Source organism: Myotis davidii, unplaced genomic scaffold (assembly GCF_000327345.1).
Source record: "Myotis davidii unplaced genomic scaffold, ASM32734v1 scaffold143, whole genome shotgun sequence".
Lineage (NCBI taxonomy): Eukaryota > Metazoa > Chordata > Mammalia > Chiroptera > Vespertilionidae > Myotis > Myotis davidii.
Window position 1 is genome coordinate 2,158,574 of NW_006294876.1, and position 18,891 is coordinate 2,177,464.

Below are 18,891 nucleotides of genomic sequence, written 5' to 3' on the forward strand. Positions count from 1 at the left end.
CATCTGCAAGATCTGCTTCCAGGGCGCTGAGCAGGTAGGGCCCGGCGGGACCCGGGGCAGCCGCGGCGGGGCTCGGGTGAGGATGGTTCTGTCTGGTCTCTCTCGCGACGGCCGACCTTTCAGCACCACGGACAGCGCTCGCTTCTCGGCGGCACCGCTGTGTGGCTGGTCTGGTCCCTGGACTGAGAGGTGTGTACTCTGTGTTCGCCTTTCCATTTCTGTGTAGGCAGATGAAAATGTCCCAGTGACGACTATAGGGTTTCATTTGACCTACACTTTTTTTCCCCCTATCTGGTTTTGCAGTTACACATTCCTCAGGTGTTTTGATGATACTGCTGTAAGTATCTTTTATTTACCAAATGGATTTTGGTTTATACATAGAAACAAACCTATGTCTTTTTCTACAAATGTATCCTGAGGCAGATTGTCTTAGAATACAAACTGGGGCGAGTCATGTCAAAACCAGAAGGGCAGCGCCTTTCCTTCTTGCAAATTTTGGTGACTTCATCTCATGATGTGACAAGCGTGTTACACTTACACAGGAGAAATAGGAATGTACTTTTGCCCTGTGAAAGAGAGGCTATTTAGACAACTACGTACTTTGTATTTTATTAGAATCAATTCTAAAATATAAACTCCATTAGAGGTGCATGCGAGTACTCATGGATACATCGGGATAATATATTACTCTTACAAAATGTGTGGTCTGAGAAAACATTAGGTTTAATATTTTTAAAAGTAAGGAAATTGCATAAGAATATGAAGGCTTTCGGGAAATGTAGTGCCCCAAGTCAATATTTATGATGCTACCTTTAGAAGAAAATAAAAGCATCAAGCTGTTGCAAGCTGCTTTCTGGGATGCCATGCATTTCTTCTTTAGCAATGATTAAGAATAACTGCAGAGGAAATGCATCTGACCATCCACTTAAAAGTTATTAAAGAGATTTAATAGTACAGCTTTCCCCTGGGGGTATTGGGAGCTACATCTTGCAGACAGTTTGTATGTCGGTAGAACATTTATGTCATAATTCTAAGCAATATCTTTGAAATAGTTTTAAGACTTCAGTTTCATTCTCATCAGAGGTATAAAAATTTACTTTTATTTTCTAGGATAGAGTCTGATGCTGATATCCTCTGGGTAACTAGCTTTGAAAGAAAAGAAAGCAAGTGTTAGATTTTTAAAATAGAGACACAAATACAAATATTCACACTGAGCTGTTTTGTTTTCAGGGGGAGCTGTTGAACCCCTGCCGATGTGATGGGTCAGTTCGGTATACACATCAGCTGTGCCTGCTAAAGTGGATCAGTGAGAGGGGTTCCTGGACCTGTGAACTCTGCTGTTACAGATACCATGTCATAGCCATTAAAATGAAACAGCCTTGCCAGGTAAACATTTGTGACAGTTTTCCTCCTAAAATAATGTTGCTAAACATATGTACACTTGAATTTAGCTATTACTAAGGTTATTTACATATGCTACTTAAAAACATTTTACACAACTCATGGTAAAATCAAGATTTAGAATTTGTAGAGATGTTCTTTGAGAATTCTGCGACATTGGTATCTGAGAAACTCAAAATACATTTTATCAAATGGTTTCCTTTATTAATTTGTTATTTGTTGATGAAATTGTACCCATCTTTGTTCCTAAAATGAAAAGTTGGTAAAATGTCTTATACTCCAATTAAATCAATTTTATTAGTTAGACATGTTCACAATTTATTTTAGAAACACTGTTAATTTAAGCACTGAAAACTTGGATGAGCTCAAGTTATGTAAAACAAATGCAAGTAAAGCAGAACTTTACTAGTCTGGAAAGTTTGATTGTCCCCTTATTCAAAGAATAATGAATAGAACCTAGTCCTAATCTGAATACTTTTTCCACGTCACTAGGCTTTCTTTTTCATATTAAGTTGTGGTTTTTTTTTTCACAGTTAGCTTTTGATTACTTGCATTCTTTGCTGTGGTCATCTATATAGTAGATGTAGAAGTATTCCCAGCAGTTACTCTCAATAATGTTACTGAAGTGGTATATATCCTTAAACTTTTTTTGTGTGTATAATGAAATAATAGCACAATACCCATAAACCTGCAAATGCCCTTGGAAAAACAAGCTTTTTTTTTTTGTCATGATGGAACTGATCAGTCCTTTGAAAACACTGATGTAAATAACATAAAATACAAAATATTGAGGATGACATCTTAAACTAAAGCAGAATAGTGTGTAATTGATAAGATCTATAGTGACATAGGGCCAACAGTTAAACAGACATAAAAGAGTAGGGTTCAAAGCACAGCGACAAAGGAGATAATGGAAGGGAAAGGAAGAGGGAATTGAAGAGTTAGGAAGGAAAGAAAATCATAAAATCTAATGGTCCATGTTTCTATTTAAAATACCAAATTTAGCCCAGCCAGTGTTGCTCAGTGGTTGAACCAGGAGGTCGTGGTTCAATTCCCTGTCAGGGCACATGCCCAGGTTGTGGGCTTGATCCCTAGTGTGGGATGTGCAGGAGGCAGCTGATCAATGATTCTCTCATATCATTGATGTTTCTCTCTCACTCCCTCTCTGATATAAATAAAAGCATATTATAAAAAAATATCAAATTTAGTTTGTATTGAGCAGTATAAAATAGGTGACATTTTTATTGTTTGCAGAAGAAATCTGAAAGCTGAATTACTACTGCATTAATAATTTAAATTTCATAGTTTTTAATTTATCCTTCACATAATTTGCAATTAATTTGCATCTTTGATTGTCACCAATTGAGGTATGATCATCAGGCATGAAATGAAAATATCAATTTTTTCAAGCTGACCTAAGGCTTATAAGTAATTTGAAAAGAAAAAGAATAACTAATGTGGATGAGTGATGTTATCATGCTGAAGATAGGCATGAACCTGACACATTTTCCCAGAACTACTAATTGATTGAGCTCTTTGGGTATAAATTTATGGATCCATCATAATTGTCTTGAAAAACAGATGGAACCATGTCCAAAGGTCAGAATATGCGTAGTATAATTGAATCTACAATAATTTTGTGAATTAATATGTGGAAATGACAAATAGAGAGCTTTGGGGCTCTAGTGAAAAATCTCATGAAAAGTGCTGTAGTTGCATGTTCAAGAGCTGAGCTAGAATACCAATATTTTAAAAGCTTAAACTTACCCTACTCTGTATTAATTCATTTGGGATGATTACTTTTGAAGAAAGTAGATATAGATCCTTGATCTAATTTTAAACTGTAAAAGAGACAATGTGCTGGGGCAAAAATACAATTTACTAATAATTCTAATCCTATAGCAAAATGAATTAATTACAACTATATTTCGCTTATTTAAGAAATATTTAATAATTATTTTAACAAAAGCAATTTTTCCAGAGTATGTATATGAGATGGCCAAAAAAATCCAACCAAAACAATAAGCAACCAAAACAATAAATTAACCCAATATTAAGGATTAATTTTATGACCTATGTAAATACTACCATGATCTGAAATCTGTTTATTTTAGTGACCTAGAAAATAATATTTAAAAACAAAGTTGAAATAAGTGTGATGATAGCTTAGATCATGCCAGAGAAAAGCGCTTTCCAGGACCACAGGGTATGTATGTAAAGCTCAATCCTCTTAATGGACAGAAATCAGTTATAAAGTTCCCAAAGTGTGGATCCTTATACCTGGGAGTAGTTTATCCTCAATGAAGTTTGAATAATTGTCAGACATTTCTGTTATGAATGACCCATAAACGGAGCATTTACTCTGATTTTTTGGGTTTCTCCTGTGCTGCTGTGAGGTCAGTTAGCTTTAGCATTTATTACAGTCACTGTGGTATGGCAGACATCGAATAAGCAGCATGTTGTGGCCCTCACCTTCACTTTCCACATCCTTCTGTCCCAAGGATAGAGCCCTCACATAGCTTTGAGCGGGTGGTTTCTTGGATGTAAAACTGACTAGAGAATAAATAATAGAGAACATTTTCTGAGTTCTTACTCTGTGCCAGGCACTGTTCTAAGTGCTCTACATGTATGTACCGATATTGATATTTGATCTTCTTAACAAACCTAAGAGATAGGGAATATTACTATCTCTACTTTACACAAAGGGAAACGGGAGCACAGAAAAGTAAAGTAGCTTCCACTTGATACATATCTAGTAAAAGGCAAAATCAGGATTCAAACTTAGTCTGGTTCCTAGGTCCATGGTCTTAGCTGCCACGCTTTATACTGGAAAGGGTTCATCGTAGCCAACCTCACGTTTTTGAGTCAAGCAGCAACTGGTTTCAACCTGACCTCTAAGATGGTCTAGAAAGGCATTGGCTGTCTATGGCTGCATAGCAAACCATCTCAAATAATCAGTGGTCTAAACAGCTATAATTTATTACCCCTTTGGGTTGATTGAGGTCAGCTGGGAGGTTCTGCACATGTGGCATCATCTGGAGCTGACTTCATCCAGAGGTCTGACTGGATTGAGACATCCAGGAGGGCTTACTCATTTCACTCATTCTTGGTGCTAGCGGTTGGCTGGGAGCTCAGTTGGGGCTATCTACTAGTGCTTCAGTTCTCCTCCTATGTGACTTGGACGTCTCACAATATTGGGTTGGGTTCCAAGAAAGCAGAAGTCACAGATCTTAAGGCCCAACCTTGGGAGTGACTGTTTCATGTTTGCTGCTTTCTCCTGATTAAAGCAAGCCACAGGACCAACTCAGAATCAGGAGAAGGGAAAATGGACTCTACCTCTGGGGTCTGCCCTTTTTAAAAAGGAGTAGCTATCTTTAATTTACCGTAGGAGCTAGCTTCTGAAATGGCTCTATTTACTTCCCCTGGTCTCTGCATTTGGTCCAGACTGGTCAGCAGGCACCCACCATGATTTCTCTCCCAGGGCTCAGAAACAGAGAAGGTTTAGAAAAATGAATGAAAGGTTGACTCCCTCAGCAGTGCTGGACCAATATCCTCAAGTACTTTCAGAAGTGATTATTATCATGCTGTGCCTCCTGGTGTGCAGAGGGACTTGGGGACAGGAGGGAAAGGAACAGTTAGCCAGGTAGCAGGTGTGTGTGAGGGAAATATGCTGCCAAGAGTCTACAACCTTAGTTTTACTTGTTTTTCTCATTGAGATTAGAAGTCTTTGAACATTTGGGTCTAAACCTACCCGTTTCATGGGATTTCAGTGATGCTCAACAACATGACCCAGTAGAAAACTGATGTCTCTTTTATAACATTTTAAATGTTAATTGCTGTATCACTAGCAGTAGAAGTTAATTAAGACATTTGAAGTAATTAACATGCATTCACCCTCCTACCTACTTCTAGAATGTATTTTATTGATTAACATAGTCAAGATGATGCATTAATATTAATGTACGAGTAAAAGCCAATTCTGTTTTGAATCTCATAGTGTGGCATAAAATTTGTAAAATGTAAGAACACATAAGATCAAAGAAATATTTTAGATGTGACATAGTAAGCTAGTTAAGCTAAATTCAAGTTTGTGAATGCTTTTAGTACTTTGTCAAGAAATATAGGTGCTTGAAGAGATAATATTTACTAGATAAAGTATTATACGGGAAACTTCAAACTTCCTGTGCGAAACGAACTGTATTTTCTAAACATAGAAAATACAATGTAAGTGGATGGTAAGAGCTATATTACCTTGGGACAAGCTACTTTAACTCCTTGTGCCTCAGTTAATTAATCTTCAGAAGATAATAATGGCACCTATTTTATACATTATTTTGAGAATGAAATACATTAACGTGTGTGAAGTGCTTAGAATAGTGCCTGGCCCATTTTCATGTTGGCTGTGATTATTAATACATGTTCAAACAGATGGGGACCTTCAGTTGCTCTCTGCAGCGATGCTCCCTGGCCCTGCGGTTTTCTTCAGGCTCATGTCACCTAAGTGAAGTTAATGACTCCTCTTTTCATTTCATTCTTTATCCCTGGATTTTTGCTCCCTTTTCCTGTAAGAGCCCATCTAAGTTTCTGGCTAAACTTGTTACTGTAAATAATGAATGGACCAGCATTTTAAAAATCAGGTGTAATGAGATATAGTGGACTCAGCACAGGGGAGCATATATACTCTCCAGATGTCCCTCCCTGTGGGGCTCTGGGTCTCTGCTGAAGTTATGAGATGCTTTTATATGTGGCCAAGCAACAGGGCAGTGCTATTCAGCGAGCTCAAGCAGCCTTGGTTTGTTTACACTTTGGCAGGAGGTGGGGGAGCCCAGAGTTCCCTGGGGTAGCCATGAAGGGGCACAGGCAGGTGACCAAGCATCAGTCCTGAATAGTGGCATCCATCAGATTTCCTTCCTCCTCCTTTGTTGCTCAGAGCACCAGAGGAAAGGGCTGGAGCCTTACAAGTAGGCCATGTACCTTGCAGAGATAGGCCCCTGGCCATTTTTACTAACCTCTAACGTTTTTCTTAGCCTTCTTACTGCTTTTCCTTTAAACACTTATGTGCTGTCAGCAACAGGTCTCACAGCAGTGAGAATGACAAGAGTCTCCTAAGAAGGAGAATAACTTGAGAGTATTTTTCATTTTTACCCATATTCTGAAAGCCCTGGGATTCATCATGACAGTTTTGGATTAGAGAGGAAGTTGGCACCAGGTAGGTTCATCTTGGCAAAGGTTCTAAGATACAGCTTCTGGATGTATCTGTAACGTCTTTATAGAACTTTAATTAACTTCTTGAGGACCCTGGCATCATTATTTTCCTAATAGGGCTCTGTCATGAAAGGGGTATTTTCACCTTCAGGAGTGATTAAATGGGGAGCTGATGCACTGGGAGAGAAGCTGACAAATTACCCCTGAAAATTGACTATGACTAGAAAATGTATTAAGAAAACATCAGAGCATGAACCTTATCAGTATTGCATGCTGCCATTTGTAAAACTTCAAGGCATTTGCATTTTCCGGATTAAAATGCCTGCATGCATGCAACCTGGTTGACACAGCGAGCCACCGCTTTTCCTTTTTCTTAGTTACTTGTTCTCTGTGGGTTTAATAGCAAGTGGCAAGCTGAGAGGAAGCTTTTCATTGCCATGTCTGAACAACTGAGAAACAATGTTAAATGTAATATTTAAATGCAGATACTGGCAGATTTTATGGTATTTAAATGTCAAAATAAAGGACATATTACAAGGCAGTTCGCTTACCTTTAAACGTATCTGTTTTCATTTGCTTACTAATTTTTAAAACATAAATGTTCATTTTACTCACCAGAGAGATTAATGATTCTCTACTGAATAAAATATGGAAATTATTCTCTGCCTACTACTTCTAGCTGTCTTATTTATTGTATAGGCTACATGATTTTACAGTTTGTCTTAAAGCCAGATGGTTCTGAGATGGTATTAAAAAGAGTGGGAGTCCATGTAGGGTTTTGTGTGTGGTGTTTGCGTTTACACTTTAGAGAAAGAGGATTGAGGATGATGTCCCAATGGGTGATACTCTCTAGAACTTTCTTCTCCACGTGTATCTGCTTTTCCACATGTATCTATTTTCCTAGCTCTTTTTAGTGCATGTCCCTTTGACACCTTTCTCTTTGTTCTTTTGGTTCCTTCACTCAGCTGCCTGTAGGAGAAAGAACCTCTTCCTGGGTGGAGCTGGGCAGTCTTACTAGTCAAAGAAGTTAGAGGGATAAGATTTGGGAGTGATTGGGCAGAGGAATCTTGTTGTGGCTCCAAAAGGTCATCTGATAACATTTATCTTGTTATTTAAATCAAAGGTCAGCAAATCTTTTCTCTGGGTAGTAAATATTTTAGGTTTTAAGGGCCACCCTAACCACTGTCCCAGTAGAAAAGCAGTAATAGACACTATATAAATGAATGACATGTTTGTGTTCCAATAAAACTTTAATTGTACACCTGACGTTTGAATTTCGTATAACCTCAACGTATCAGGAACTAGAGTCCTCCCTTTGCTTCCCCCTTCCCTTTACCCTTTAACATTGAAAAGCTGCTGGACAACACAAAAACAGGTGGTGAGCTGGGTTTGGCCCACCTGGATTTGGCAGTAATTTGCCAACCTCTGATATAAACACTGGCATATTGATATGGACTTAGGTGCTTTCTAACCTCTTAGAAAGTTCAGTGAGTGAAAGCTTATGCCATTCACAAAATGGTGATATTGTAGCTCTATAACAACATGCTATCAACTCCTTAATTTTAAATATTAACACCAGTGTGTCTTCTAAATAGTTTTGTGATTGTCTCAGTCTGAAATCTGAAATTTCCAGTAGTTTCAGTTGTCAGAAGCAGAAGGCAGGGACATTCAGAATAAGCCCTCAGTGTCCCTGGGATAGGCTGCCCTCTCCTTTCTGTAAGTTTTGGATGCATTTAAGCAGGTGCTCCCAGGTTCTCTGCAGCCCAGCAGGAGTGCTTAGGATATCTTTTTTAAATGTGTCACAAAATGGCACTATTTTCGTTTTCTTGGTGTTTCCAGGTTTGCCTTCTAGGCACCGTAGTGAGTGGGACAGATTTTAGAACAAATTATGTAACGCAGGCCAGGAGAGCTTGAGATGCACTTTCTTGGTCACTTTGTGGGCATTTAGTGAATGTTTGTGGTATGAATGCATGAGTGAATGTTTTCATAAGGTAGAATCCAGGGGATCATGTTCCTATTTCTGCAGTGAGAAAAAGACTTAAGGAAATCAAGTTGCATTAATTGCGCACACATTTTCCCATCTACGGGCTGTCAATTTTCAACTTACTCCTAAGTTGTTCTTCTAATAATGCCATGGTGATTCTGCCCGGGCAGATATATTCGGTTCTTAGACCACAGGAAGAAACCTTAAGAGCGGGACCTATTTTTAAAAACCTAGAATTGAAAAACAGAAGTTCCCAGTGAGACATATCTGCTCCTTTGAAAACATGAAATGTCAGTGGATGTGAAATTACCCGCGTGTGACACGCTTGCTTTCTTGAGGTTGTCACTGGTTGAAGGATTTCATTTAGCACTTGTTCATAGAATTCAGATAATTTGTTGAAAATTTTACTGTATGATCATGGGTATAGACGAGCTGCTAAGAATGTCTACTGGGAATCATTTTTTTTTTGGTGTGAAATCTGCCACCCGGCTGAGGACAAGGTGATGTGTTCTCTTGGTGAGTGGTTTGTTTGTACAGTTGTAACATAACTTCAGACATGATTCTCCACTGGCGAATGCAATACTCCAGCACACGGAGATGCCTCCAGAGAACTGACCATTTCCTCCTTGCTCATTTCCTGCTTTGCCTTGGCGCGGCTTTGCTGTGATGAGACTGATGTTTACCGAAAAGGCTGGAACAAAGGAAACTGGCTTCCTTCTATTTTCGGACCTTCTAAGAGTAGAATAGGATGACTCTCAGAGCCAAGCAAGAGTACTTCCGACCTTTCTGAGTGGCAGGGAGTGGACTGATGAGGAGGTAATCACCTACAATTACCAGTAAATGGATGGCTGACACTGAGGACGCAGCCAAGAAAAACGGCATGTGACTTGTGCTTTCTGTCTCCTTGGATATTTGACAGCGTCTTCCCTGTGGGCATAAGTCATGGTTCGATAGCTGTTCTATGTGATTTACCAAATGAAATCCCACAGAAGTAGAGGCGGACTGGGAGCAGTCACGTGGGAAGACGTGAAGAAACCTGGAGGCGTTATTACCTGGACAAAGTCAATAAGAGAACTTAGTGGGGATGCATTTCTTATTCCATCCTTACTTTAGGTGTGGCATGCTCTGAAAATTACCATCTAAAAAACCTGCTCTTTCTCCAGTTTTTATCTCTTTGAAATAGTTTATTGTGACTGATAATACCTGGGCCATGCCTCCTTATCTTAGTAACAGAGTTCCATGGCTTTAATGTGCCTTTTAGTTTTGTTTCTCATGTTGGTATGCTAATTATGTGCAAGTGGCCAAGGCTTAATTTGGGCACAGGGGGCCCTCCCCATGTGCATGTAGCTCTTATTACAGAAGCCCTCTTGTCCCCCAGCACTCCTTTGTTATATATGGACTTGCAGTTGTGCCGTGACTCATTTGTGTCATGACTTCGAGTCACAGAATAGTTCACATAAACAAGGAACTATTTCAAGAGCTGTACATGTCTTGGTTTGTTCAGCCCATTAAAAAAAAGATGTTTAAAAGCACAACCTCTCTCACAGCTATCAGTGGCTTTTACTTAATTTGTGTGGAATAACATTTCAGAAACCACATGAACTAGTTTTGCTTTTTTCTCTGCCTCCAATCCCCTGTATTAATTTCTTTTCTAAATTACATTTGCAGATTTTTAACACAAATATGCATGTAAGTGCCCTCTATTAATTTAAAGGAAAATATAGAAAATTAAAAGCTTATAGAATAGAGAAGAGCACAGGATTTTCCAGGCATATATTGGGCATTCAGTAAATCTTTGTTTTATCTTCTCCCTTCCATCTCTTCCTGGTCTTGACAACATCACACCCTTATTTTTTTTGGGGGGGGGGATGGGCAAGCAGATGGGAGGTTTCCAGGAGGAACCTCCAGTCTTTTGGAAAGAAAGTAACAATAAAGGGTGATCATCCTTACCTATATTGTGTTCTCTAGGACCCAGCATGCCCAAGTTCAAATCTGGAAGTGGAAGGAAAATCTTGAATGCAAAACCATCTTTCATTGCTCTTTCAAATTGTCTTTCTTTCCCTTTCATGGTAGACTTTAGGTCATACTGCCATTGCTTCTATTAAAGTTATTTCACATATAGACAAGATTTTCCAGCAGTTTGAGAAGTACTAGTAGGAAGTAGAAAAATGTGAAGCCAACAAGAGTAGAACCAATTTTACCAAAATTTGTTGGGTAGCTTTGGGTGACACATGGTTTGTAGACAGTGGGGGTAGATTTTGAAACCTTTATGAGTAGTTTAGTGAAACATGTAAGAATGGGGAAGAAGTCTCCCTACTCCTATCTGTCTATTCTCTCTCTCTTGCATCCTACTACGACTAAAGGTAGTATTGGTAGCAGAAAAGGAAATTTGAGAGAGAACAATGTTGCTTCATTTTGGACATGATTAAGCTCCCCTAGAGTAAACTTTTGGAGAAAAATACTAACCATTCTTTGACTTGCCTGTGGGAAAAATTTCAATGCTGAGTGATGATGAATGCATGGAGATGAATAACATAATGGCATGGTGATGGATTAATATGTGTTTATTTTTGGTCTAGAAAATGATTTTTTTCATGTCAAGGGGTAGCCACAAAATATTTTATCTTTGTTTTTCTACGTGAATTACATAAACAATACTTTCTTATTGATTATTTTTTTACTCATTGAACAAATTTACCAGTACTATTTAGCAGACACTGTTCTAGAAGCGATAGCTACAGAGTTTGTTAAAAGGGGACGTCTGCTTCTAAATTTAAATTGTTGACAGTGAGGGTCAGGTAGTAAACAAGTAGATTGTGTTAATAACTGGGTGATTAGCAAAGGATACGCCAGAATAAACCATGTGATATTGGATCAGAGTGTGAAACATCAGTGTAAACTCATGTTTTGCTTAGTATAGATACAAATGGTTACATATAAAAATATTTATAGAGATGTGCTTAGTCATGGGTTAGTATACAAACATGCATTTCTCAGGCCTTAGAGTGACACTCCAATAATAAAAAGCTTACCTAGCACTAGATCTTGGAACATATTCTCTGAAGATAAGGAGAGACTACTGTAAAAGAATTAGTAAGTTAATTAGTAGTAAGTCCTAAGGAAAAAAACATTGGACAAAAAAGGGGACAGGAAATGTCAAGAAGGGTGGAGAAATTTTTAGATTAGGGTGGTTAGGTAAGGCTAGCAATCCTTGATCTTTGACATTGGCAGAAATTATTCATCTGTGGCTTTTTAGAAATAAGGTATGTTGGTGAATGTTTACCATGATTGGTTTTCCCACTGACACACATTTCATTCCGAGTTTCTGTGAGTGAACGGGAGAGGTCACTACTGACAGCCTACAGTTTTATAATTTGCTTCAATATATTAAATGTCGCAATAGGGGGCCCAATTTTCTTGACCCATTTGTATATCCTTGATATTATTGTGAGTGTTCAAGACATTGGTTTTTAAGAATACAGTCAGACAGACTAAGGGAAAAAGACTAGTGAGAAATGTATTCTAGATTCTAAGAATGACAGATGCTCGATTTGTTCTTCCTGAGTTATTTAAATTATTTATGTGGCCACGTTCACTGTTCAATCTACAGAATTATCAAGAGGTTAGGGTTGAAATAAAAGCCATCGCATATGAGAAATGTGGCCTATTTTGGATTTTAATTAGTTTTATATTGATTTTTATTAATATACTAATAATAAAACAAGTAGAAAGCTAATATTTGGCTTATTTTTTTCTTGGACAAGTACATTTTTTTTCTGTTAAAAAACACATTTTATGAGATGGATTGTTTTTAAGAGAAGCTCTATCGTCTTACTGGATGTCATCTAGGAAACTTGGCTATTTGGAGAATGAATGTTTCAGGCTGTAATTTTCAAGGTAATGTAATTGGTCTTGTACATGACATGGCCACTATGAAAGTCATGCAATGACTTACAGAGGGGAAATGACTTTTTATGTTGCTCCCGGAGCTATAGAAATTGACATTTGGACTTCCAAAATCTATTTGAAATAAATGACTTCCATTAATCAGTGCACTGAGATGCTGGGCAGCCCATCTTTTTTGCATCTCCATCATTGACAGAGAATATGAACATAAAGGAGTTTTGAAGGGTGAAGAAGACTCCTTCCTCCTCTCAGAAAACATTTAATAATATGGGGACATTTTGCTTGAGTTTATGGTACTTAGTTAACCAAAATGGAGTAATCAGTTCCCCAAATTTGATGGGAAATGTCATCCGTAACTTAAAACCTTTAGCTTTCAAAGGCTATAAGCATAAGCAGGTTATTAAGAATCTTTTATTCAGGAGACAAGTGATGATAATTTCATGGTTATTGATGAACAAACACAGGAAGGAAATAGATCATGCTTAGGGTAAGTGTTATTCATGGGGCCCCTGTCTGGGTTCCCAGTATTTGCTTGATTGTCTTAGCAGTAGACTCATTTAGATCAACTGTTAAAAGTTCAAAAACTTTCAAAAAGTTCAAAGACTTTCAGTCAGTAGCAGCAGATTTTGAGGGTTTATATATTGGCGGTATCCCTTTCTCCAATTAGATGTCGGAAGAGCTTCACTATGCAACTCTGCCCTCTAGTGTTTCCTGTTAACTAGTCATGTCCTTGAAATTTGACCCATGGTGCACTAGGTTAGAGATATTGCTATATATATTTTATCTTGTTTGAGAATAAATTTGGTCCAGGCTCCACTTACTTAAAAGGTTTTGATATCTGTTATTGTTTCACATAATTTGTTTCAAAAAAAGATGCCTTTAAAAAAATCTACTTAGTTTTTGATTAAATCAAACGTTTTCTGTTTTCTTTATTATACTTTGCAATTTTTGAGGGTTTGATTTTAGTCTGTTCAGAGATTTTGAAAAGCTACTCCTTAAATAGTTTAAGAATATAAAGTGTGTGAATTCAAGCAGAATGTTAAATCCATTTAAAGTTATTTTAGGGATTGCATTCAAATTTTGATTGCCTATTGACTATCTGGAAGCTACAAGTTTAAATAGAAGATAATTGTAGCAACTAGTGGTTTCTGCCAAAATATTTGTAATATATTGAAAGTTAAGTATTTTAGATATTTTTGTTAAATAAGACAAAAAGAATATCCCTTATTTGAATTCATGTAACTAAAAATAACCATTGACCAAATATTGGGGCAGTTTGGATATTTGAAACAGAAACAGTAATTGCATTTTGGTTTTTATTTGGCTTTAGTTTTCTAAAAGAGCAACTTTTATTTTGCTTAGGACAACATTTTTAAAGAGAATTAGATGAGAAGCAATTTTCATGATGTAAAACTTATGGACTACATTTGAAAATGAGGTTTTTAATTGCTGATTGTTTTACTAATGGCAAGCCATTTCACTTGAGGGGAAAATAATTTCCAAGCAGCCTAAGTTCTTAGTTAACAACTAGAGGAACCTCAATGAAGTAGTAACTATTGAGGCACCCACTGGCCACCTGCGAAGATTCATGTTGGTGGGAGGTGTGGAGAACGAGTCTCTGGCTGATTGTGAGTCCCTAGGAAAAGCTCGGTATCTTGGAAATAACTGGGAATAACACAGAAATAGAGGAGGGACCAAGGATATATATCCTATATAATAGAAGCCTAATATGCTAAGTGTCTGGTCATCTGTTCAACCAATCAAAGCATAATATGCTAATGATATGCTAAGGCCACTCAACTGCTCACGATGACATGCACTGACCACCATGGGGCAGACAGTCAACCGGTAGACCAGTTGACCAGTCACTATGATGTGTACTGACCACCAAGGGGCAGTCGCTTGCTCCTGGAGTCCTGACGATCGAGGACTGAGCTAGATGGGCCTGACATGCCCTGGAGCCCTCCCGTGGTCCCTCCTGGCTGGCCATCCTCCCGTGTTCCTCCCTGGCCCAAATTGTGCATTGGTCGGGTCCCTCAGCCTGGCCTGTGCCCTCTCCCAATCCAGGACCCCTTGGGGATTGTTGGCAAGCCGGTTTCTGCCAGATCCCACAGGCCAGGCTGAGGGACCCCACTGGTGCACAAATTTTATATATATATATTTAAATGGGAAATATAATTTTATTTCAGAGGCACAAGGCATTTCAAGAACTGATAGTGGGTATTAGACAGATTATTTGTCTGGAAGAACTCACATACCCTCCCCAGATCATTGAGGCCACATTTGTCTTGGTTTGATGCACAGAGAAGATGATATATTGACAATAAACGATGTGTACGTTTCTCACACTGTCCCTGCCATTTTGGCAGAGCCCCCCATTTATTAAGAGGTCCAAGACAACATGGCAAAGGAACCAGAAATGTCATGCTCGGTCGGGGAAAACCATGTCGCCTCTGGGGTTTCCAGGAATCACAGGTGGCATTGGGACCTGTAGGAACATGAAGCTTTTGTGAGATGATGACGTAGCCAAAACATTCACTAAACAGATGTTACATAGAGGTAAAGTGTGGTGGATTTTAAGTGAATTGATAAATGTATAAAATAAATATACTGTCTTTCACATAAAGATCTACCTTATTAAAAATTGAAATGTATTTTTAAGCTGAGATGGATTTCAGAGAATATTTAAAGACTAACTATGAAAAGAATTGACTAAATGATGGTGGTTCATTTATAAATTGAATATCTTTTTTAAAAATATATAGTTTATTGATTTTTTTACAGAGAGGAAGGGAGAGGGACAGAGGGTTAGAAACATCGATGAGAGAGATACATCGATCAGCTGCCTCCTGCACACTCCCCACTGGGGTTGTGCCCGCAACCAAGGTACATGCCCTTGACTGGAATCGAACCTGGGACCCTTCAGTCCGTAGGCCGATGCTCTATCCACTGAGCCAAACCGGTTAGCGCTAAATTGAATATTTTGGTAGCGAATGTTTTCGTTTGGACAGCTAGAAAAATATTCTTCATCAGATGTTGATACAGTAAGAAAAGTGACCTATGCTACTTAGTGACTTTTTCCCTCAGCAGCAAACCCTAGGGTACTAAATGACACAGACACACAATAAATTAAAATTATTTTGCATGGACAATTATAACATGTTTTTAGCAGTTAAGACCTTTAGCAAAATACAGAGCACATTACTTGTTATGGCACTAAAGGGTTGATATAAAACTGGGACATTTTTCAATGAAATAGCATAAAGCTTCATTGACAGTAAGGAGAGAAATGCTAACATTAATAACATATCTACATTGCATGTTCTACATTAAAATATTATCATTTAATCATTTCCTAGCTGCTCTACAATGACAAAGATTAGTATTCCTGTAAAGAACTAAGAGAATATTGGCCATCGTTGAAAGCAGTTTTAGTTTATAGTCTGAAGACAAGGCCCTTACTTTGAATAAGGTGCCAGATATATGTGGGTGACAGGCGTGTGATATAAAAAGTCATACAGAGCTCCTTATCAATTGTGAGTCAGAATTTGGCCAGTGCTTCAGAAGTAGGAGCGCTCATTTCTCGTATGGAATCAGTCTGAAATGGAATTTCTTCTAGAATTCTGATCATTAAAGCCAAACTGTGCCAGCAAAGTGACTCTACAGAGATTAAATTCTACAGTTATTATCTTTTAAGTATCTGCTAAATCCATTCAGAACTCAGTACAAGGAACATATTTCTTTTAATATATTTACAGATATTTATGGATTAAAACTAACTTGATTGCCAATCAAGCAGCAGTAGAAAGTGATGTAGATTAGGTAAATGTTTAAGCAAACCCCGACGTGTCATTTCCAGGATTGGCAATATGAAGCATGGTTGACAATAATCTGGAGCAGGAAGTTAAGAGTGTGCTTGAGTGTCTCCTGGCTGACTATGGCTGAACCTGTGATGAGCTCTGAAAATCAGCACACCTGTTCAAAGTTTGTATCGCACTACAACAACCACTTCTAGATTCTTACTGGTAATAACAAAAGTTGCCATTTATTGAACTCTTATGTGCCAGGCACCTTCCAAAATGCTTGAGACATTGCTACATTTAATTCTCAAAAATACTATAAGTGAGTGGTCTAGAAAAATGTATCTTACTTTGAGGAGCTTCAATTGTGCCAGCATTTAACGGGATGGATCAAAATCTCTGGAATTCAGAAAAATTTAAATTAGTTTGGGAAAATGGGAAAACACTTTTTAAACAGATAGGGAGCCTGAATGTTAGTTTATGAGTCACGACTCATCACTATGGGATTTTGGTCCTAGGTATATGTGGGTGACAGATGTGTGATTTCAAAAGTCAGACAGAGCCCCTTATCAATTGTGAGTCAGAATTTGGCCAGTGCCAAATTACTACAAAAAAATGTAATAATTTTACTAAATAATTTTAACTACACAAGTAATTCAGGAAAACACAATATTCTTAAAATGTATGTTGAAATTTAAATAATTCAGATACTATAAAAACCAGTAATGTAAAATGGATAATCCCTCCTTTTATTTACCTCCCAGAGCCCTCCTCAATCCATTACCCTAATCAGGCAATTACAGTTAAATGCCTACTCTGCAGCATTTTGGACTTTTTGAAGGATGCATTTACATGCATATGCATGTGTGTCTGTGTGTATCTAATTTTTTTTTCATTACCTGCCATCTTCTGAAGTTTCACTGGACAGTATGTCATTACATTTGACTCTCTATTATTCTTTTAAGCAGTGCATCATAGTCTTCAGAATGAATCTAACAATGTATTTAGCAGTTTTCCTGTTGATGGACATTTAGGTAGTTTACAATCTTTCACTGTGATAACAATGCTCCAATGAACTCTAGACACACATTGGGTGTACTGCTAGCAGGAGTCCTCAAACTTTTTAAACAGGGGGACAGTTCACTGTCCCTCAGACCGTTGGAGGGCCGGACTATAGTTTTTTTAAAAAAACTATGAACAAATTCCTATGCACACTGCACATATCTTATTTTGAAGTAAAAAAAATAAAACGGGAACAAATACAATATTTGTATTTGCATGTGGCCCGCGGGCCGTAGTTTGAGGACCCCTGTGCTACAGGTTGAATCGGCTGTGGAAATGCTGGGTTGTGGAGTATGTGCCATTGAACTTTCGATAGATACTTCCAAATTGCTCACCATCAGGGATGTACTAATCTGACTAATCTGTACTAATATCAACAACATAGCCCAGTGGTCATTTCCCCTATCCTCACCAATACTGGAAATCATCAATTATTGATAATTAACAAAGTAAATTATTAATGGTTTATAAATGTGATACCGTGTTATTTTAATTTGTATTTCCCTAATTACTAGTGAGGTTGAGCATTGCTTTCTATTTTTACTGACCACTGGAATTTCTGTGAGTGTGTGTATGTATGTGAATTGTGTGTTCCTAACCTTTGCCTGTTTTTGATTGAGATCAAATTTTATTAGTTTTAAAAATTTATACTCAACATCATTACAAAGTAAAACAAATATTTTTGGCCAGCTTGATCTGTCAGTTTGTTACATAACTTACCTAATGGGGACATAGACATTAACAAATTATCATGCAATTAATTTTTAAACATGGGAGTATTATCATTGTGCTACTGATTTCTAGCTTAATAGTCTTATGATTAGAAAACACACAGGGTTTGAACTAATTCTTTCAACAATTGCTGACATTTGAATTTTGGCCAAATATTTGGTTATCTTTCATAAATGTGCTTGAAAATAATTTGTTTTCTCTGGTGGTTGGGTTATCTCAGGTTTAATTGGATTGTTCAGTAGGGTTTGCTTCAGTCCTTACTGAATTGCTGAGTTCCTAAGGAGAAGGTAACAGATTTGCTAGACATATAGTTCCATAAAGCCCCTGCATCCCTTTCCCAACAATGTCAGATAGGCTTTGGTTTAGATGCCAGTGGTGGATATCCAAAATATCAGAAGGTCAGAAAAGATAGAAATTTCTTTTTTCAAAGAAGTGTCATGTCAGGTGCTCTGGGGCTGTGTGAGGACTCCGGGTATCAGAGTCCAGCTCTTCCTCTCTCATTATCCTGATATATTTGACCTCCATCCCAAGTTCATCTGATGTCCTAAATGGCTGCTTTAGCTCTAGAAATGTCTAGAGGCCATTTCCCAAAAAGTTGTACACAGTATGTCAGACTATATTCCATGGACAGCAACTTAGTCATATGATAACATCTAGCTGCAAGGCAAGGTAGGTAGTGTGTGGTATTGATTCTTCTTAGCCTGTGACCAGCTGAATTTTTTGTGAGTTTTTTAACATGAAAGGGATGAGTAGGTATTGAACAATAATTAGCAGTCTGTCATAAACAGTTATATCAATATA

General features: G+C 37.8%; 1 protein-coding gene across 1 annotated transcript in view; it reads left to right on the forward strand.

The window, feature by feature from the left end:
- Positions 1–4: 4 nt before the first annotated feature.
- MARCH11 (membrane associated ring-CH-type finger 11) overlaps positions 5–18,891 on the forward strand; it is a gene marked incomplete at its 5' end in the record, with an annotated part of 89,280 nt that continues 70,393 nt past the window's right edge. Inside the window, 2 exons of the mRNA XM_006769449.2 lie at positions 5–34; positions 1,231–1,386. Of these exons, the coding sequence (XP_006769512.2) occupies positions 5–34; positions 1,231–1,386 (186 nt within the window). The remainder of the gene's footprint in view (positions 35–1,230; positions 1,387–18,891) is intronic.